Source organism: Musa acuminata, chromosome BXJ2-1, assembly GCF_036884655.1.
Source record: "Musa acuminata AAA Group cultivar baxijiao chromosome BXJ2-1, Cavendish_Baxijiao_AAA, whole genome shotgun sequence".
Lineage (NCBI taxonomy): Eukaryota > Viridiplantae > Streptophyta > Magnoliopsida > Zingiberales > Musaceae > Musa > Musa acuminata.
The window spans coordinates 2,432,501-2,455,519 of record NC_088338.1 but is presented as its reverse complement, the minus strand read 5'-3'; the positions used below and the strand labels follow the sequence as shown (position 1 = coordinate 2,455,519).

At 38.5% G+C, this 23,019-nt stretch overlaps 4 protein-coding genes across 4 annotated transcripts; 1 reads left to right on the top strand and 3 right to left on the bottom strand.

Moving 5' to 3' along the window:
• Positions 1–148: 148 nt before the first annotated feature.
• On the top strand, positions 149–568 carry LOC103989502 (dirigent protein 21-like). Its single transcript, XM_065091411.1, has one exon. The coding sequence runs from the start codon at positions 149–151 to the stop codon at positions 566–568; it is 420 nt and encodes a 139-aa protein (XP_064947483.1).
• A 485-nt stretch (positions 569–1,053) lies between these two features.
• On the bottom strand, positions 1,054–8,902 carry LOC103987083 (protein FAR1-RELATED SEQUENCE 12-like). The gene is made up of 5 exons (XM_065092139.1): positions 8,666–8,902; positions 5,279–8,312; positions 5,012–5,087; positions 4,583–4,818; positions 1,054–1,786 (listed from the first exon to the last, which is right to left on the bottom strand). Exon 2 carries the CDS (start codon positions 8,302–8,304, stop codon positions 5,863–5,865), a length of 2,442 nt encoding a protein of 813 aa, XP_064948211.1. The 5' UTR covers positions 8,305–8,312; positions 8,666–8,902; the 3' UTR covers positions 1,054–1,786; positions 4,583–4,818; positions 5,012–5,087; positions 5,279–5,862.
• Positions 8,903–13,129: 4,227 nt separating this feature from the next.
• On the bottom strand, positions 13,130–16,081 carry LOC135598001 (pentatricopeptide repeat-containing protein At2g13600-like). The gene has a single exon (XM_065091522.1). The coding sequence runs from the start codon at positions 15,976–15,978 to the stop codon at positions 13,915–13,917; it is 2,064 nt and encodes a 687-aa protein (XP_064947594.1). The 5' UTR covers positions 15,979–16,081; the 3' UTR covers positions 13,130–13,914.
• Positions 16,082–16,303: 222 nt separating this feature from the next.
• LOC103987100 (carboxyvinyl-carboxyphosphonate phosphorylmutase, chloroplastic) lies at positions 16,304–19,885 on the bottom strand. Its single transcript, XM_009405303.3, has 7 exons — positions 19,629–19,885; positions 19,463–19,536; positions 18,497–18,579; positions 18,353–18,377; positions 18,222–18,241; positions 17,774–17,923; positions 16,304–16,943 (listed from the first exon to the last, which is right to left on the bottom strand). Exons 1-7 carry the CDS (start codon positions 19,865–19,867, stop codon positions 16,587–16,589), a joined length of 948 nt encoding a protein of 315 aa, XP_009403578.2. The 5' UTR covers positions 19,868–19,885; the 3' UTR covers positions 16,304–16,586.
• Positions 19,886–23,019: the final 3,134 nt, after the last annotated feature.

The window sequence follows — 23,019 nt, the reverse complement described above, 5'->3', positions numbered from 1 at the left end:
GCATCTCACCTCCAGCTGCACTCCACCATCCCTTGTGCCACACAAATCCAACATCATCTGCCGGTCTGTGTTCTCTTCTTCCCTATTCAATGCCCTTTACTGGTTGTAAGCAGCGCAGTTTGTCCTTTGTTTCTCGCGGTTGGAAAGAATGGACCGACCGGAGCGCCACCACAGCCAGTCACACACACTGACCATATGGATAACGGTGTGCTTCACCTCTTCCTTCCTCGTTCTTGTGATTCTACTCCTTTCGTCCTTTGCGGCCAACGGTGGTTCTGAGACCACAAGAGCTCATGGTGAACTAAAGCAGAAGCCGTGCCACCTCCACTTCTACTTCCACGACATCCTCGACGGTCGTAACGCCACCGCCGTTCGCGTCACCAATCCACCGATGGTCACCGTGATAGATGACTTGCTCACGGAAGGCCCCGAGCTGACGTCAACGCCCGTCGGCCGGGCGCCGGGGTTCTACGCGTCGGCGTGCCTGCAGGAGGTGGCCTTTCTCCGAGCCATGAACTTGGTGTTCGGTCGGGGGAACTACAACGGCAGCATGCTCACCGCTTCATGAGGTGAAAAGGAGATGGCGGTGGTCGAAGGGACCGGACTCTTCCTTTTCGCCCGCGACTACGACTTGGCGAAGAACCATCGGCTCGATGCCAACGCCGGCGACGCCATCGTCGAGTATGACGTCTATTTTATGCACCAGTGAGCAGATCTCATGTTTTCGTCTGTCTCAATCAATGAAATCTTCTACTGTGGTCGTGCTTAAGAAAATAAAATCCGAGAGAGAATCTTAGTATTACTATATCAAAGAAAATAAAAAAAATTATTACAAGAGAGTTAATCTCATATTACTAAATCAAATAAAATATAAAAAAAATTATTATCATTAGGTGAAACTATTTCTTTTATCAAAATTTTCCATGTGAAAATAACAATCAAAATAATCCTTTTGATTCTGATATCATTTGTTCAAGTGAAGGCTTTACTAGCAAAAGAACAATCCTAATAATCAACAATAAAAACACAAACCCAAAATAATGGAATATAAAATTTACGTAAAACACTCAAATTCTTTATTATATACAATAAAAAAATACAAGAAATAGATCTCTTATATATCATCTCAACTCAGTTCAAAACTTCTTGTACACGTTCTTACATAAACTTTCATCTCAAACTTTCTAAATCTACTGGCAAAAATATTAAGCCACTGAGAGTGTTTTTTCTCTATACCTTCCATCATTAAAACTTTAAGATACATAAGATAATTCTGGAAGGTTCTTTTTCTTACTTGGAGTTACTTACCAGTGAAGTAACCTTGTTATCCAAGTGATTTGGTTTCTATTAGGAATCCAAAAACACTTGAACATGTATCACTGGTAGAAAAGCTTGTTCAGCTTCAAACAACAGTCAGGCAAAAAATCTCTGAAGCAAAACATTAACGCTAAATTGGTAACAAAGGTCAGAACTGTTCCACTCAGCAAGGCCCAACTCACAGTAGCCAAGTTACCACTGATTCATTCTATTTCTTGATCACCTGTGATCTTTTTCCTGGAAACAGCAGAAAACTGAATTCAGCTGATGAATTTTCTCCCTATGTGAGCTCTAGCAGTGGAGCCATATTTTATGATGTTGATGCCATCTTCTTCAAGGCCATTGCTATTGATTTGCTGTCAACATAGATTCTGGAACAGACTTTGGCAGGAATCTGGAACCCTTGATCTCAAATAACTGTTGCATGAACTGGAATAACACCTTCATACGTTTCTAGTAGAGAATATACCTGCAGTGGGCATAGTATATTTTTGTATTCTTAATTTTGTCTTATAAACCAAAATAATTGTTATCTGATGATTGTCTAAGTATCATCTAATTAATGAAAAAAAATCTTCACTGACCCTGTATAAACACATGCACTTTTAACTAGAATAGCAAAAAATTGCTGCCTTGGTGAACCGATACCTTTTGGACATTTTCAGCATAAACTATGTCAAAAGAATATCAAATTCTTCCAAAATTGTATTTGATTTTGGTTGATCTTCAATTTAATTGCCTACGACACATTTAGGATGTGTTTAGAACCGAACTTTTGAAAAGTAGGTTCATATTAACATTAGTTGCACTCCTTTTATACCTACAGCATTACTGATCACTAAATATTTATGAAAACATCATACACAAATTACCCAAAGGTTTGTATAAATATTCTTAAATATTTAACATTTTAACCCTTATTTCTTATGTTTTTAACATATTTAACTTACAAACTGGATTGACTTATGTGTTCCAGTGTTATGACAATTGGCACAGTGTTGCCTAGCTAGATGAAGACAACAACCTAGATAAAACTTCAACTTCGTTTGACTCGGGCCTGATAGGCTAACTGGCCTATCAACTTCGTTTGGTCTAAACCACTGACCAAAATGCTTAAGCTGAAGTTGATAGTAGTACACTCATCAGACCCTTATAAGCCAATCTTAATCTTGCCCACTTTCGATGTGGGACTAATCAGGGGTGTTACAATCACCCCCACTCAAAGGCTTGACGTCCTCGTCAAGCCCCAACATAACCCAGATCAAACCCTAGCATAGTGCATGTGAGGCATAGCCCATTGGTGGCTCCACGCCGTGACGAGTCCTTTGACTCCGTCTACAGGTAGCCCTTTCCTAATCGAGCCCCCTCATCATGCCCAAATGCTAGGTCGGCTCTGATACCAAATATTATGACTCGGGCCTGATAGGCTAACTGGCCTATCAACTTCGTTTGGTCTAAACCACTGACCAAAATACTTAAGCTGAAGTTGATAGTAGTACACTCATCAGACCCTTATAAGCCAATCTTAATCTTGCCCACTTTCGATGTGGGACTAATCAGGGGTGTTACAGCTACTCTGCAAGCCCTGTTACCTAATTGTCTTTGGCTCCTACAGAAGAAGCTAAACAAAAGCCACTTTCGCAACCACCATCCACAATCCAATGGGGAAACTAACCATTCTAACACTGACAATGATCCCGCCAACACTCTACTTCCTAAATTGTGATGGCTCATTCAAGGCTAATTGTTCCTCTGATGGAATTGGCTTCATTCTCACAGATACACACGGAAACACTTTAATCGCTGGATGTTCCAACCGTAAAGCAAGTAACCTGTTTCTTGGCTCAGACCGGATTCTCAGAACCTCATCATGTTGTCCAATCCCTCCCATCTCCCTTGGCACCTGAGAAACTTGTGTCAAGATATCTTTCATCATGTGAAGGTTGTTGCTTTCACTGGATAGAGTCCTGTCACTAAAAATTCTAACTGCACAGCCCATAAATTAGCTAATTTTGTTAGGAAGAATGTAGCAGATATTTTTTTGAAAAGGTAATTCACCACCTGATGTTTGTATGAATTGCTTTTATCTATTAGTTTAATGAGTTCTTAGGTCCAAACTTTTGATATTTGGCTCACGCTCAATTAAAAAAATTGTATGCCTGTTGAACTTAAAGCAATAGTGATCACTAGAATGCATATGAATGCATCTTATACACATTATATTTATGAATATTTTTAAACTTTTATCAGTGGTGCCTTATTTCCTACCTTTCTTAGTGCTAGTCCAGAATGAATTGTGTCAAAGTTGTGTCTAATTGTTTCAAATTACATCAGAATTATGTTTCATCCTTGTTGACAATCGATTTAATCATCTACAACTCAGTTATGATTGCTTAAGCCGTAACCTTTTAAGTCTGCTCATATTTGTATGAATTACATTACTTTTGAACAAATTTAAAATAATCGATATTTACCAGTCTCACAACCAATCAAAACATAAACCAAACCATTTTTGAACAATTTCACCAAATATGAGTTGCGCCACCTGGTAGTGGTGCTCAAATTTATATATTTTTTTTCCTTCAGAAAATTATAGATATGTGCAGTTATCTCTTCTCTGTCTATTTCTCTCTCTCTCAGCCACCTCACATCTGTCCGATTCTCTTTCTTTTTCTTTCTCTCTCCACCTTCTCTGGGTATCGCCACCTCCACCCCCTCTCCATTGTATCATTGTTGACATCTTCTACTCCTTTGCCTGCTCTTCTTCCTCCCCTACCTCCACTTGATACATGGGACACCTAGCTGTACCAATCCTCCCAAGAACCCACATTGGGTACTAGATCAAGATTTAAAACCTTGTTTTTCAATTGATTTTTTTGTATTGAAAAAATTATGGCAAAAGCAACATGAGGGGTCAACCAGTTAAAAACTGAGATGACCAACTGAAAAAGTGAAAAAAAGAAAAAATTAGCTGATGATTTTTAAAATGCAAAATAAGCATTTAGTCAAGAGGAAGGTCCTGTGATAAGAAAGTAAAAAAAAATTTAGATGCTCTATGGTAAAAGTTAAAACTAGGGACGTTCTCTACCGCATAACCAAATTTATTGAGTCAAATAAGAAGGGCACGCCCATCAAAATTAGTTAAAAGGTAACTATATAATCTGTTACACGGAAAGGACAATAATTGTCTGCATGATCAATAAATATTCATCACAGAGAATAACTTGAATTTAGCTAAACAATTATACAAAGCAATAGATCATACCTGAGACATGTCAATGAGCATTCCTCCTCTAAATGCAGACTTCAATGTAAACCAGCCAACTGCAACTTAATGTCAACAATAATATAAAGCGAGAAACTTCAAACATCAAACTCTTTGAAGCCCCACTATATTTTTATTAACTAAACTCTTCAAAAGCCAGTATCCTTGCTGGGTCATCATGTTAATCTGGAGATATATATTTCTTGTATGAGATTTGTAAGGATAAAATTCTTCTTCTGCAAATAGAATAACCAAATTGAATCAAATACATAAGCTAGATGAAGTCATGATGTTCTGATCAAGATATATTGAAAAACAAAGGATCAGTATCTAAATGTATAGCTCTAAACAGAGTTTATAAGGCTTATTTTAGGATCAGAATAGCAGAGCAAATTAGTGTACTCAGCAATCTATAACTCTATGACATACCTATGAATTCGATCTGCATCATAAGCACCAAAAGTCAGAATACAAGCACTACGGCCCTTATTCGGCTGAACAAAACCTGCAAATCGCAACTCAAATGTTTCAGCAGTTACAAACTTTGATAAGGAAATTCTGACAACTGATGTGGCATGAGATAAATACTTTCTAACTGGAAATCAAAATGGAAATTGCAGTAATTGTTTATTCTGATAAAAACTTGAATTAGTATAAATAGATTCAAAAGAAAGATTGAATCTTTCTTTACAGCACCTGATCAAAAGAAAGGAGATACCAAAACCATCCTTGGTTTCTTTCTTTACATCACAAATTCAACAATGCCACACAAGAGATGGTTATAAGTAGTATAAATAGATTGGTAATGAAAGAGGGTTATGTTGCCTCCAACTCCAAGTGACTGTATAGGATGAAAGTACTAACAGAACAGACTCAAGAATATTCCACACTGTAGTCCTTTGACTGAATCATATTTGTCAAATATTGCAGTCTTGACCAATATTGGTAGGAGTCCAAGTGAGTAGGGTCCTCAATGGCACTGAAAGATGACCAATGATCACATGGGCCTAAACACACTCCAATCCTCGATGCATCTTAAATACTTCAGAAAGTCTTCATCCATGTCAAATGTTGCTATGACATGCCCTACTAATTATCCAGTCAACTACGAGATTTGGCCAATCACAAATGATCTCAATGCATATTACTTGGCAAAAGCAATCCAAAAATTACACTACCTGGTTAAATTCAAAGCTTCCTGCATCAGACTCGGGTAAAAATATATCCACAGTTAAGAATATTAAGCATAAAGTCCAAAGTGCAGAACAGGAAAAAAACACTTAAGCAAATTGAGGTCCTTCTAATTGTGTTTGTAAAATTTGGTATACACTAACTAACAATTGATCTGACTGGCTTTCAATAAATTTGCAACCCTCAACAGTTTCTGCTGCCTTAGATGTAATTATGCTAAAAATATGGCACAGGGAGCTGAAACGTTTGACTCTGGTTGACTTGAGTTCATTGTCAGTTGCAAGCCCATGCATGTCTCTCAAGGAGATGACCTTGGCATCCTTCCTCCACCTCTTCAAGAAATATCTTAGTGGAAGCTCTTTGATATTTGTAACATCAAGTGCTTTTAGGACATGCCGACATTGGATTCCCACAAACTCAAACTTTTTGCAGCTGCAAACCAGAGTACCATCAAGAGGGTTTAGTCTTACCAAGTGCACTTTCAGGCTCCCCTCGGATGTAACCTTATATTCATAGGTTGTCTCTACCATGCCAGCATTGTATACCATGCAGTCGAGTGACAACTCAAACTCCTTTTGGAAAATGTCAAAGACAGCTGGTGTGTATATATTTGCGGCTTGCCTCAACATTCGTGAAGAAGCTACTAATGAGTTACTTTCAGTGGCATGATGATCAGCCAGTAATTCTTCATATCTCCGTCCATACAACACTCTTTCATAATTCCCAAGGAATTGTAAGAGATCATTTTCTTGTCTCAAGTGCTCCTTTAGCATGCTGCTCAAGCTTTCTGTACGTTGAGTGCTACACATGTCTGCACAGAACATTCCTCGCCCACATGCCACCGACCAATTGTCCCTCTCATCAAACAATTTCTTCAACCATATATTTTCTTTGAGATCATACTTCTCTAACATCTTTATCCATTCTGAGGCAAACTCTTCATCATCCTCACAGTCATAGAGACATTTACGGAAGTCAGATGCAAAAGTCCTGGAACCTTGAAAGACCTGAGCCAAGTATTTTGTTGCATTTTGGTACATATGCCACGCACATCCTCGATGTTTTGTACCATGCCAAACGAGATCAAGAGCATTGGTAATTGCCATATTTTGATCTGTTAGGACTACATTTGGTTCCTTTCCATTCATTGCACTTTTGAAAGTCTCAAACAACCACTTGAAACACTCTTCAGTATCATCATACATCAATGCTGTACCAAAAACAACAATTTGCTTATGATGATTTACACCATAGAATAGAGCTAAGGGCCTGCCATAATTATTTATTTTATATGATGTATCAAAGCAGACCACGTCACCAAAGTAGCCATAGTCAACAGCAGACCTCCCGTCCCTCCAGAAAAAGCATGTTACTTGATCTTCACTGTCAAGATGTATTGCATAATAAAATGCAGGGTCATCGACTTGTCTCCCTTGCAAGTACTGCAACATAGCACCTACATCTCCTGGCTTCGGGGTATCCTTACGCTTGGCATGCAAATAATTCTTACAGTGGGAAGGAAGAAGATCGCCCTGTTGATTGGCAACAGTCAGTTCACTCAAATTCTCATCTTTAGCTATGGGTTCCACCCTAGAGTCATCCTCACAGTCCACTTCATGAAATCGAGCCCTGTTAGCAGTTCTGTGTGATTTTAATGTGTGAGCTGTTCGTGCTGTCACAAACTCATGGTTGTGGTCCCAGTAAAATTCACTCACACGATATCTACCGTTCTTAGCAAGTTTAATGGTCATACGAGCATGACAACCTGTTCTCTCACTTGATCGCAGTCGATGTTGTTGTACCTGGCTCTCATTTTTCTTGTTTCCATGAAAGCCTTCCTTATAACATACATATGTCCTGGAAATAATCACCCCTGAAGCTTTTCGGTTAATCCAAGCCTTTCTTACGTCGAAACCAATCCTTCTCGCATATTCATTATAAAACTGATAAGCCTTCTCGTCATTTTCAAACTCCATATCGACTTTCGGTGCCCAACTCTTGTTGGCAGCATCCTCCACAGAGAAGAACCTGACCTGCCGATATCCCCCAGCTTGCCTTACCAAATACTCAATCTTCGCCCTCTGTGATGCCATCATTCCGGCAACAGCAGCTCGAGACCGTTTTGCAACTCTATGTGACTTCAACGCGTGAGCTTTCCCTGGTGCTACAAGCTCATGGTTGTGCATTGGGTGAAATTCACTAATCCGATATGTCCCATTTTCTGTAATTTTGATTGTCAAATGTGCAAGGCAGCCAGTCCGCTCATTCTGCCGGGGTTTCTTCACCTCACTCTCATCTCTCCTGTTCCCCTGATAACCTTCTTTATGGCAGACGTAAGTCCTCGATATGACAACTCCCGATGCCCGCCGGTTAATCCAAGCTTTCCGGACACTGAACCCCACTACCTTAGCATAATTGTTATAAAATTGGTAAGCCTCCTCATCGGTCTTAAATTCCATATCCACTTTCGGCATCCAATTCGCATCATCAGCGTTCCCCACAAAAGTATCACTCCCCGCTAACTCCGCCATTCTCCTCCCTGGAATCAAAATCTTCTCTTTTAGCAGAAAGATCTTTTCATTTTCTTCGAAACACAAATCCAAATTAAGCACGAAACACCGCAAAACTTAATAAGCTGAGAGTGGAGGGTAACAAGCTGAAATCAATGGAAGATGAAAAAACCATAAAAATCGCATCTTTCGCGTCGGAAGAGCAAAGACGGATGAAAAAGAGAGAAGAACAAGCCAGAGAAACACCAGGTTTCGAAGACAGGGAGCATATCACGATTCCAGTCCCAAATTAGAGGAGAATAGGGCGAAAAAGCGAATTTTGGAAAAGGGAAAAAAGGAGAGGAAACTGAGAAAACAAAAAAGAGGATATAAGAGGACTCACTTGGAGCTTCGATTAGCGCCCAATTCGTTCTATTCGAACCGCTTCTGGTCGACCCCTACCTTTTGAGATAGCTCGAATGGTGAGGGGGGAGGGAGAGGGACGAGGAACCCTATACAAGTGGCGTTGGAAGAGATCGCCTTCCAATTCTGGCCGTGAGGTATTCCCGATGGAATAAAGCGAATTGGGAAAGTGGTTTGGGGTCCGCCGAGGCCGAGTCACAGGTGTCGGCGTCTGGTTCGAAGTGGAAGACGACTTTGTCCAAGACGAGCGGCTTAAGAGAGAGAGTGGCTACGGGTAAGAACATGAAAAGAGAATGAAAATGGCAAACCGAAGCGGGAATCCAAAGAATGATATATTCCTAATTTAATGCATACATTTCAGAACATATTTGTTCGAATGATATCCTCATTTGATTAATCCAAGAAAACAATAATTTAGTTTTGGATTTTTTTTGAAATATTTCAGAAAGAAATTAGTGAATCATGATGATCCCTATTTGTTAACTATATTAAAAAAAAAAACTTCGCTCTCCCAAGGTGATAGGATCTATGCAATTTTAAAAACTTAGGTTTTGTTTTTTTGTTTTTGCTAGCTTTATGCTATGAACAACACTTTGGAGGTTCCTACTTCCTTGTTCATAATTTTGGAATTATCCAAAAGAGAATCCTAAGCAAACAAATCAGAATTATATAAATAATCTCTCTATTCATAAAAATAAATTTGGGTATATTGACCCTTTATAAATGTACATTGATGGGAGTCTCATCCACTAAGTTCCCCTGTCTTATTTTAAGATCCAAGAAGTATTTGTGTATGCACCAAAAACAAAATTTCTTATAGAAAATTATCTATAATTAAAAAGGTTTAGGTATAAAAGATTATTAAATATCTAAAAGTGAATGCAACAGTCTAATCATGCTTGACTATCTTGATAGCTACTATCCTTGTCTGCCAAATGCAACCATTATTGCTCCATTCAATAATTCAGTTCAAAAATCAAAATAATTTCTTAGATTAAAAAAACTATTTGACAGGTCTAACATCAAATATAGAATTATATAAGCATCTTAACAAAAAAACATTTAGGTTACTTGAGCTTATATACTTGCTCCCAATCCTTTCTTTTCCTTGTTTGATGCCAAAACTTTCAAGGCAAATGAAATTCTTGGAAATTTTATACAGGTGGTAAAGAGATAACATCTCTTATCCAAATTGTTAGTGATATTTTTGCCATATGTTACAAATAGAGAAGCAATGTAAACAATATAAGTTGGATATATCCTTATATTGGGTATTCTATATGCTATAAGTCATGCATCATTATACATTAAAATGCTGTGGCTAAACACTAAAAGTGTTGTAAATAGATGGTTTCAAGAGACTAATTTCATCATATTAAAGCATCATGATATATACACTAAAGATGTTAGCCAAAAGATACACAATGGAAATAGAGCAATACTTCAAACTTCCATTACTTAAATTTGAAGTCACTTGAATGGAAGGTTTGGCTACACCTATTCTTTGAATAAGTTTTCTATCCTAGTCATAACAAAATGACATAATTCATGGGTATTTATAGGATCATTTATCATCATTAGGCTAGAGACTCTTTCCATATATGAAACTTCTAGTGAGCTTCTATTGACCTAATGAGTTCTCCTTCATCAAGAAAACTTCTAGTTTACTCAGCCTCGTTTATAAATCTTAGTTACTCTGGTTTGTATGATATACCTTACCTCATTATTTTACAGCTATATTATTTTTTAATATGATGACGCATTAAGATTATTTCTTTACAATCTAGACAATCTCATAGTTGTATCTAAATCTAGAATCCTAAACACTATTCCACTCTAAATTAAATCATGATGTAGTTTGATTATTAGCTTCTCACTCCACCGTTGCAATTAAAATAGAAGGAAGAAGAAACTGGAACTAGAAAATCTGGGCCAGGCTGCAATTAAAATTCATTAGTTTAAACATATTGGTAAATGCAATGAATCTTGGTCAATGAAAAAGTTAGAAAATCTAACAAATACTAAGCATTCAACAATATACACAAGAACATGGAGGCAAAAAAGACATGGAGCCAATAATTGAAGGGAAAAAACATCTAATGGAAGATGTAGCGGTAGGGACAGAGCACCAAATCCTAATGAGGAAAAGCTCATAGCTCTGAGCAAAAACTATTGGAAGAAAATGTCTCATACACCATCAATAAAACCTGAAGATTGTTTCCACTTATTCCACATCCAGTTATTATTAACACTGCACTATTTAGCTGATCAACTTTGGAAAGTGTCATTTTCCTAGTAGTTTCTGAGCATGCTTCTCGCTCCAACAAAAGAACAATGTTTTAAAATGCATTGGGCACTCTATCCATCTATTAAAATACTTCCAAATCACCTCTATTAGCTAGGCCTGCACTCTCTCTTGGGGTCCTACAAATGATATATTCATCTACTAGATCCAGCAGGTTATTCATCCCATAACCAATCTGCCATGGTAGAATCTATACCAGAAAGATAAGTTGTCAAACTCAGTAGTATATCTGCATCAACAAGAAACTAAGTTTTTCCTCGGTATGCTTCAGAATGTCCAGGTCCTTCAATTTGTCTACTGTATCAAGGTTCTCAAACTTCTGCATGGTTAACACTTGTTAGATCTGGAGTTTGGGCCATTCGAGAAATAACTATAAGGTGGACAAATTCAAAGATGAAAGATGACAATTATCTGCGATAGGGTGGGAGTGAATATTTGGGACTCCAACCTTCAATGTTCTCTATCCATTCCTTAACATAATACTGATGGTATTATTGTCACCAACTACAGATGCTCTGAGTCACCCTAAGCACCTCATCACAAGAGATAGTTCTTCCATAAACACATCATAAGTTAAAGAGGTTAACAAAATACCTAAAGTAGCTATCATTAAGACAAAAAACCTTACCAGATCAAAAATGGCATGGAAAAATGATGAGATATTTTGCAATACAGGATGAAGCTTTGCAGATGGATTCATATGAAAGAATGAGATCCAAATTCTTCCCAGTCAGAGGATTATCATGATGTGATATGTAATTAATCTCCTCTTCTAATGCCAGCCGCACTTTTTAGCTGTTCACTAAGGATTTGGATGCAGCTGTGTGACTGCAAAAAAAGACTAAATATCCAATGAATTCTGATTCTCAAATATTTATGGAAACAGAAAAAGATAAGCTTACTTAAGATGTGTACAATGAACTATAATCGATGATATAAACTTAAGAGATATTGCAGACTGTGAAATTATGCTCTTTTTGTATACCAAGGTTGAACATCTTGGCTTTTTCATTATAATAATGCAACATTTGGCATTAGCAATAGATTACCATAAGTGGCAATGTTTTGTTTTTCCTTGTTTAGCAAAAAGAGATACAATTATAAATTCTTTCATATAACAACAACAACAAAGTCGTAAGTCAACAACAACAAATACTAAATTCTTTCATGAAAAGGGTAAAATAGAGCATTGAACTTCATAAGCATTTCAGATAAATAGGATGCTTCAAACAACTATTTTATCATGTTGAATGAAAAGTTTAGAGTGCCAAATACTAAATTCTTTCATGACAAGGGTAAAATAGAGCATTGAACTTCATAAGCATTTCAGATAAATAGGATATTACAAACAACTATTTTATCATCTTGAATGAAATGTTCAGAGTGCAGATCTAATAAATTTCTTGAAATTAATACCAAATGCATTTTAGCAGCTGTCCAGTAAGGTGGAAATTCTATTCTTCAGAAATAATGAAAACTTACTCTTAGGTTAGGCAAATGGTAGATAGAAATGTTTGGATTTGAAATCCTTCATATCAAATTATGTATTAGCCATCACCATATGGGTTGCAAAGAAGAATAATCACCAGCAAAATCAATCATCTAATTTGCAAGAATGTGCAGAAGTTTGGTGAAGGTTATGAAAGAAATTAAAGAGCAGATTTTTACTTTGGAAGCACTTGATTTATCATGTACAATTAATTTCTTATTAGTTTTAGGAAAAGATTTTAAATAAAGTGAATGGGCACATAAAATATGCAAATGAAACAACAAAGGGAAAACAAGTACTCCAAAGAACAAATAGAATAACTAGGAATAATAGATCAAAATCAACATTGTAGAGATATTAAAAAAAGACCTTAGAGATTGCTCATAGAACTTTTTCAAGGCATTAGACACTAGAAGTCTTTTCTTTACTACAGAAACCTCCACAAACTCTGATGATGATGAATGAGAAGTTACATCAGTCTCTGCAAGAAGATTCTCTTACATTGTCCCAGTAAACTGTAAAATATACTATTATGATTATCAGATAATAGAATGAGCGATAGATTGAATCCATCACTTGATCAACATATCCAATTATAAATTCATCTATTAATCAAACTTTGCAACAGAAAAGTTTAAAATTTAGCGAGCAAGGTGAAAGATATGGACATGTCAATGACCTTGAAGCTCCATGATCTTTGTTGAAATTACGGCATAGGTCAAGTTCAAACATCTTTAAATTTTATAAGTTCTATAAGTTAAAGAAACAACATAAGAGAATATAGTTTGAGTCTTGCGTTTTTTCAGGAAAAGCAAAAGCATGTTTTTGATGTTTTGGAAGATGTCAATTGGAGAGAAGGAGGTGAGAAGATGAAACAGTGCAGAGGTATCAAGCAAGCTTGTCCTAGAAAATAAGTTAGAGGAAGCCTTACTCTCATCACTGAGATTGGAGGTTGAAATGACACATAGGAATGAATCTATTTGCTTGTAAAGTGAGGATATTACAACATTAAAAAAGATGAGTCTGAAAAAAAAATGTAGCAAATATATCAAGAGAAGGGAATAATGATAGCCACGGAGCACATGACAATACAGTGCTCTACAAACCTTATCTCTCTGTATAGTCTACACTCTACAATATATTCCTTGAAATTCTGCTGGTTTCCACCACTGCCCATGTCATTTGTTATAGATCATCAATGTCTGTAACTATGAATATACAGAGACTTCAAAACTCATGCTCTGACCAAATACTCGCGACAAACCTGCACTACCTTCTCAGAAGTTCTGGAGGTGTTAGACAAGCTGTGTTGCCGCACTGCTTCTGGTGCTGGAGCTTGTGGTGACTGACAAGGGAAACAAAAAATACATCTTTTCCCAAGGTTTCTTGGTGACTCTAAGTGCTAGACTTATTTGTATGTTTTTCATCAAAAGATTCAAGAAAATGAGAAATGTGTGTCCTCAGATGCTCCATGGTCAATAGTCATAAGTCTATCCATTTGAATTTTTAGAATTTGCAAAATTTGATAAATCTCTTTCCTAAGTGGGTGTCTTTTATCTTTTACCATAAATACATGAACCTTACTTTCTATCTCTATCCAACTGTAACCAGGTTGCTTAATCACACATCTCATCCTCATTAATCTCCTAATCCTTAAAACATCAGCCCATCTTCCCATCTCAGCATACATGTTTGATAGAAGAACATATGGTCCTGAATTCCCAGAATCAAGCTCAAATAGCCTCTGTGCCGCCCATTCGCCAATCTCCACATCACGGTGCAGCTTGCATGCAGCAAGCAAAGAACCCCAGAGCACAGCATCAGGTTCTATTGGCATCTCATGTATAAATTTCTCCACCTCTTTGAGATAGCCTGCTCGACCAAGTAGATCAACCATGCATGTGCAGTGATCTTGAGATGGAACTAGTCCATATTCCTTGGTCATGGACCAGAAATATCGGCAACCCTCTTCCACCAACCCTGCATGGCTGCAACCAGACAGCACACCTATCATCGTTACATGATCTGGAGTCTCCCCAGATAATAGCATTCTCCTAAAGAGCCGCAGGGCATCCTTTCCAAGCCCATTTTGCGCATACCCCACGATCATGGCGTTCCAAGACACCTTGTCCCTTGCAATCATCTTATCGAATGCCTTGGATCCATCATCAATTGATCCAGACTTAAGATACATATCTACAAGTGAATTTCCAACAAAGATATCAGACACAGCTCCTGCCTCGAACCGGAACCCATGCTTCAAAACATGTGCATGCGCTTGCTTCCCAAGCTGAAGATTGGCCAGATTGGCACATGCATTGAGGATGTTCCCAAATGTGTAATGAGTAGGCCAAACAGATTCTCTTTTTAGCCAGAGGAACAGTTTAAGTGCCTCTTCATCTTCCCCATTCTGTGTGTTCCCTGCAATGAGTGCATTCCAAGCTACAATGTTTCTTTCTGTCATCCCAAGAAACACTACTTCTGCATCATGCACGCTTGATGACTTTGCATAACCACTAATCATAGACGTCTCTGAGACTACACTCCTGACTGGAATTCGATCAAAGATGCTCCTTGCTTCACGGATTCTTCTGCACTTTGCATACATATCCACCAAAGCATTGTTCAAAACCAAATCTTCTCTGTATTTATCATGCTTAATGGCCTGAGCATGGACTTGCATGCCTTCTTTGACAGCTGACAGACTTGCACAGGCACTGACCACACTGGCAAGTGTCATTTCATCATGCTCCACACCACCTTCCATCATTCTCACAAATAGCGCCAACGCCTCGTTCTCAGGACCATTCTGCTCAAAACACGCGATTAAGCTGTTCCAGGAGACCACATTCCTTTTCTTCATCCCCTCAAAGACTCTACAAGCATCCAACGGCCTCCTGCACTTTGAGTACATATCTACAAGCGCACTACCCATGTAGACATCACTAGCAAGTTGGGATTTTGAGATCAAAGCATGAATTTGCACGCCCATTCTTGAGTCCATTAGTCCGGCACATGCACTCAGAGCACTCGAAAATGAATAAGCGTTGAGCACAAAATCATCGGCATGCATCGCAACAAAAAACTCCAGGGCTTCTTCGAACCGGCCGTGCTGCGCGAAGCCGGAGACCATAGTGTTCCAAGAGCACTGATCCGGCTCGGGCACGAACACAAACAAACGCCTTGCTTCCTCGAGGAGTCCCGACTTGGTCAACGCACCAATGAAGTTGTTCCAGGTGAACACGTTTCGGTGGTCCATTCTGTCGAACAGCTTCCGTGCGTCCTCCAAGCTGCCGCATTTAGCGTAAGCATCAAGGAGGCGGTTCTGGATGAAGGTCTCAGAGGAGAACGGGGTCTTGAGGAGGCGGCCGTGGATGCATCGGCCGTCTCGGAGGGAATTGGAGTCGATGCAGTCCTGGAGGAGAAGGGTGAAAGGGATTGAATGGGGGAGGGAGAGGCCGCAGCATAGCGGGAGGTGCTTCAACGGATGCCTTGCCATCCCATTCTCTCAGTAGGCGGACGGCTGAGATAAGATCTGAAGAATTCATCTCTTTTTATAGCACGGAAATCCTGATCACATGCGACTAGAGGTAATATTCTCCGAATCATATTTAATTTGGATGATACGTATGGTTTTGATTTGTGCTGATGTGATGAGCATCATTGGCTTATTTCATCATTATTAGATTGACTAAGATCCATCATATCACTACTAATCTTAATCACATAAACATAGCTTAGATTGGCTTAATCACATAGCAAAATACAAAGCATCATAAAAGCCCTCGAGAAGGATAAGCTCAATAGAGATGGTGAACCTGATGTCAATCAAGAGTAATAAAACTTACTTTATTGTAAGAGTAATATAGGTTCTATCAACCCATCTTATTGATTCTTAATCTCAAGAAAGAAAGAATTGTCCAACTAGAGAAAACCGTAACCACACCCCAAAACAATGTGAAGAGACAAAAACACCCCACAATAGTAGATTAAGATCTCACAACAGCAGCTTAAAACCTAGGCATAAACTATTTAAGCACCAAGTTTCCTGAAGAGGACTATAATATGCTTGATAAAGAAACCATCGGCACAAGGTCCGTTATGGTTTTAGTTGGAGGGAACTCGGAACTTTTCGTATCGAGCTCCTGTCTCGTTATACGTTTTCAATCCAATCAAACCATTGAACTCCTCAAATGTGGTGAGCTTGTGGAGATGGTCTCTGCTGCTTCCTTCATCCTTCATGACTTTAAGGATGTCAATCAATGCACGGGCAGAGGCGTAGACAGCCGTGGTGGAATGCACAATCAGATGGAAACCCAGCTCTTTGAGCTCCTGAGGTGTGTGCAAGGGTGTGAAGCCACCTTCAAGCATGTTGGCAGCTCTGAATCCATTTGTGCGCTTGGAGATCTCTCTCATCTCATCATCGCTCCTCGGTGCCTCCACAAAGCAGGCATCAGCCCCTGCCTGCATCAGGTCCAAGTCCAGTATCAAAGTCATCAGTCTTAGAGATATTAACCAGAGTAAGCTTATCTGGAAAACCAATCTGAGTAGGAAACTATGCATGTCAAGATGCTGGTCCAAAACAAAAGAAAAAAAATATATATAATAATCATGACAGTCAGATGTGTGTGTGCTTAAAGGGGAGAGAGAGAGAGAGAGAGAGAGAGAGAGAGATGTCATAGATCTAACTGAGGCACTATGCTTGTTCACTGTTTCACCAAGAGCTTTGGTTGAAAAGTTCATCAGAAAATTGACAGGAAAGGAAGAATGTTGCTGCTTTAAGCTTGAACTATTATGGAAGGGAAACATATAATCACTGCTAATAAAGCATAAGAACCTAAACATGAGTAATGATTTTTAATAAACATATCCAAGATCAGGACTAGGAACTTCATTGGAAATTTAACTACTGCATCTTAGCATTCACAAAGAGTTGCAGCAAGCTTATGTGTATAATGTACATTTTGTAAATAGATTTTTTGTTACATACTACTTTTGTATCGGTATATACATGTACATATACACATACGACATTCAACATTGGAAAAACATCAGATAACTACTTGAAGTTAAGCATATAAATGAGCATCCCAAATATACCTATACAAGTCAACACAGTCATGGAAAGTTTCAAGGCATGAAGTTATTCAAAGGCAATTATGCAGGGAGCCAGAACTATTAAGGATGAAAATAACTTGAACATAATTCAATCATATACTTCTGCAACAATTGAAAAAATATATATCTAGTTGCCAACTAATTTTGCATAAATGTAGTAAATATCAATTTGATACCTCCATGTAGAGGTTAGCTCGTGCAATTGCTTCATTTAGACCACCCGCTGTCGCACGTGCATCAGTCCGAGCGATAAGAAAGAAGTCAGCGTCACCAATGGCTTCTCTTGCAGCTGCTATTTTTGCAGCATGTTCCCCGGCAGGTATCACCTAAGGTAAGCAACACAAGACAGAGATTAATGCCTCATAATTATGAGATGCTACAAAATTAAATGGACAGTATTCAAATAATGCAAAAGCTTTACATTCAATGTGGACAGAACTTGAATTTATATGCACATGGATAGTACATGGACAAATATGTAATTTACACAGGAAAAATCACTACCAATCCATTCGAAAAAGGACATAATGTGGAAATCTACTAAGAATTTGTTGTTTTCAATGTATTGACATAAGCTGGGGAGATAAAACAAGCTAGGAATCAGTATTCTTTTAAGCTTATTACCTGTTTACCCTGCATATGCCCTGGTTGCCATAGGAAGAGAAAAGGAAATATTCATTAGACAGATTATATAAGGAAAGAAGCCAAAATCGAAGACATCTGCAAGTCATATGAAAAGACTGATGTTCCCTTACCACACTTCTTTGGCCAAACTTGATCCTGGAATTAATATGAAATAAGGAAGAAGTTAGATCTATGAATTATAACTATGTTAGAGCAGACAAGAATTCTCAGCATAAAGGTCGCAAGAATAACTTATGTATCAGTCACGGTGGTACCTCAAGAAACAAACCAGCGGCACCAGTAGCAATTATATCTTTAACAGTCCTTTGGACATTGAGAGCGTTGCCACCTCCAGTGTCTGCAATATTCACAAAGCAAAAGTAATCAGTCAAGTGCATTTTACAAGATGGACAGCATAAATAAGATAGCGAAACACAATTACAATATCGATGGTCAGAATTATACCTTTGTTAAAAATATAGATCTATACTTTGAAGTGACATTAGACTAATAGAATCAAGTGGACCAACATCATTGTCATTTGTCAAGTCCTAGAACTTGACACCATGGAATTAAATCGAAGGTGCAGAACTCTACCAGTGAGTGAGATATGAGATACTATGATTTATGATTGCAGAAAAAAATATAAAAAATAGTTCTGTGAATAGCACAATAATTTTGCTGTTTTTTACCAAGTATCTCATTTGCTTCGATTTAATAGATCATAGCTTTTCTCCGAAGCAACAACTGCCGAAAAGCTAAAGAAGGTTCAAAAAGGCATGCTAAGACTTATCCTCTGGATGAATCATTCATTCTCAATTTTCTTTGCATATAACAGCCGTCTTTCAAGATTGGTGCATTTTTTTTTTTTTCAAAGCATATCTCAAAATCATAACCAGAGGTTTTTTATCATTTTGTTTCTTACTGTTCGTTCCTCACTCACTCCTCAGCGGCTACTCATTGCGCCTGTTCCTTTTTGCCTCACTATTGCCTTCTCCCTTCCACTTCCAGACCATGGGATGGCAAAGTACCGTACTGACTTGTTAATTCCACAGCTAGCAGTAAGCAAGATCAAGAAGATTCCGTAATTTTATCAACATGAACGGTGATTCCAACTTAGTCTATTCGATTACTCCTTTGCAACTAACTAATGACAACAGTCAGGCTAAAAAATGACAGAGAACCGCGGAAATGTCATTGAAAATAAGCAAATTAACATGCAGGTGGAAGAAGATAATTACCAGCATCAACGATGAATGCGACGTCAGGAGCGGCAGCACAAATTGCTCGAGCTGCATCCGCCATCTCCGGCGGCCTAAAGTTCACAAGGAAGAACCTCAACTCAACCAGCGAAACCAAATGACAAATAAATCGAAGTAGGAGAGTGGGGGGTAAGGGGGGAGATACGTGAGGAGGCCGATGTCAGGCATGCCGAGGCGGGACGCGGAGACGGCGTAGCCGGAGACGAATCCGGCTTTGAAGCCCACGCTCTGGAGCACCGCAGCGGAGAGCGCGTCGTAGATCCCCGGCATCAGCACGATGCCTTCCTCCTCGATGAGGCGGTGCATGCGCGTCATCCTGGGCTGAGCGCCGGCGGCGTCGGCAGGCAGCGACTTCACAGCAACGGCCGTCGGAGTGTTCGCCATCTCTCTGCAGGCCCACTGACAAGCTGTAGATGGAGGGAAGGAAGCGGCAGAGGGCCGGATTTTATAGCGAGCGCAGGGGGGCGAAGGGCAGGTGTGCGTTCCGCTTACCGAGGTGGAGCATTCGCCCCACGGCGGACCCACTGCAACGGCTCTGATCATCTCTCTGTCGGGCCCGATTTAATCCCGTGCGTCCGATTTACCGGTGACAATAAAACAGGTGACCCACCATTGATTTGGAATGCCAGTTTTCTCCGCGGGAAAAAAGGAATTTGTACACGTGTACGCTGTAATTTTCGCGTCACCTGCCTCGTTGTTCCTGGCAATTAAATATATATATTTTTATATATTTATATATATATAAAGACTTTTTTCTCAAAAATTATATAGGATGCCCCAATCTCGTCAAATGCCCAAAAGCCTCTAAATTGGTTCATTGAACCGTCGATTTAGATGAACCGAATCGGTTCATATTCTCTAAATTAGACTTATAATTTTATAAAAAATAACAGAGTAATCATTTATATTAGATTTTCTTTTGATCATAAAAATTTATGGTACACTCAATTACAGAATCAAGATCAACATGTGTAAAATTAGAACCATCAAATCAAATTAATTTTATGATGTTATATTCATGAATCAAGCATTTGATTCTTAGTATGATATTATAAAATTTATCATAGGTATCGACTAACTTAACCGGTAAGTATCTTTATGAATTATCGTAAGATCCTGGACTCAAATCCCGTCTTCGTCTCTTGTTCTTTGTAAAAAAATTTCATTTATGAGCATGACTATTCAACTATAAATAATATTTTTAGATAATTTTAAAGATTTTAAAATCTAATCATATTAAAATCATGTGATAATCCTTAAAGGTTTTATGTCTTTGATCGATCGTCAAATAATCAAATGTTCTTATGAGTCCATCAAAAGATGAAATTATTATATTATTCGATTTGGTAATTAGGTAGCATTAATCCATCCATCACAAGTCTAATGCTTTTAAATGTGTTCAACAACTCAACTCCATCCTTGAAAGTTTTGGGTCCATCACTTTGACACACTAATAAGCGTGATGTGGACCTCCGTAGCTCGGGACATCTTTTGTCATAAACCCACCGCTGCAAGGGATAATGACATGTAATAATTGTCAATGTCGACTGTATCCAAGTCTCCCACGAACTCTTAATGTCAAGTCATTCACATCACTGACATAATGAAACGTGATAAGAGTATTATAATACACATCCGAAGTTTTCTCGCACGAGTTTGTTCTCTCAAAATGTGATCAGACATTGTTTTTCTTCTGAATATCGAGTCTTCATGATGATGATAATAATAATAATAGGTCTGATTACTATTTCAGTATTATTAATATGTAGAAAAAGAGAATCAAACTATTGACTTTATCTTCCTATTTCGATTTTGATTCAGTTTTCGATTCGATAGAAACTAAACGACTGAATAATAAGATCATTCGAAGAATGATGATGATGATGACAACCTACAATGACTAATACCTACAATCACTCTTCATTTAGTGACATAGTGGTCCATTTTTTTCTTGTTACTATTTCTTTTATTGCTACAGTGTCTTCGTGATGTAGATGATCAAATTTCAGACAGAAAACTAGTATGTTTCCTGCTTGATAATTTTTGGAAGACGAGCATATCTAAATGCTTTCCGATCGTGAATTATCCTCCAGAAGGAGATAGGAAACACGTCAAAGAAAAGAAGGGGCCACACCACTTGAATCCGGGATGGCGTGGTCAAGAACAGGAGGGTTCGCCGGAGATAAGTCCAAAGACCTATAATAATTGACTTGCAGGACATATCACCCCATTGTCATGTACGGTTGAGGCGTCGCTGTAGGCAGTCAGTGGACCGTGATAAGATCACAAGTGGTGATAAACCGTGAAAGCTTCTAATCGATTACTTTGGTTTTGTAATGATATATAAGGCATTCACTTATTGTGATGGACAAAAGGCAACACATGTGCATGCAGCTTCCTCGAAGCTTCTCATGATCATACCCTCTCTCTCTCTCTCTCTATCTATCTTTTTCGTCTCAATCGATTCAATAATGCTGCAAAAATTCCTCGTGAAGGTGACTCCTAAAGATTTGCCTCGATCCCATGCATTTAACTGACGTGCATCGATCATGAAATCACGTTAAGCAGGACCATTCACGGTACGATAACATAACACAGGTTATGTTTATATGATACTTAATTTATAGATTATTTTTATCCCTGAAGCCAATAGGTTTAGTCATGGAGTACATATTAGAGGCGGAGAGAGACAGAGAGAGAGAGAGAGAGAGAGGGTGATGCTGATGCAATGGAACTTATCACAAGGTGGAGACGTGTGGGTCTCGGCTGCTCTTTATCTCGAGTAAAGCTGCATTGGCGACGTTTTCCTTCGCATTCCACTTGCAGAGACGTCCAAACTGCCGTCGTTTTCAGTGAGGTCCGGTACGTATCACAAATTACGTACGGTCGGCGGCGCCGCTGTCGGATGATTGTATTGCGTTCTTAAAGATTATATTGCCTCGTATGGACCGTGTTACGAATCATTCGTAACGAGAACAAGTGTTCTATGCATCTACACTTTCGATGCTTTTAAATTTCATCATAGGATCTTGTAGTGATCTATCGATGATTCGAGATATGATCTAATGCGGCCAATAATCATGGAATGTGATTGTACTGTTAGAAGGGAATCGATCATTATCATGGAGAAAAAAAGTGTCTTTGTCATAAGTTGATGTATTGTTTAGGGTTTGATACCCTTGTAACTCTCCGTCGGTTTCCTTGCAACTTCTAATCCGTGCCATTGTTGCATGGGATAGGCGTCTCAGTGTCTTATTACCATTATATTCTTTTGCTAGTATTCTTGCAACTTCTTATTCGCTCTTACTTTCTCTCTCATACTATGGAGCACGTACATGATCTACTATTGATATTTTAAGGAGAGTACCAAATGAGATGATTTGTGACTGTTTTACGGAGGGAGAGATGCACAAATATATTGTATCATGCTTACTTCAATTGTATACATATGGACTACATGACAAGATATGTAAGGGTGTCGGAGAGTCCTAACTTAATTATCCATGTTAGAGTCCTCACTTGGCAGTGAGGAGTGT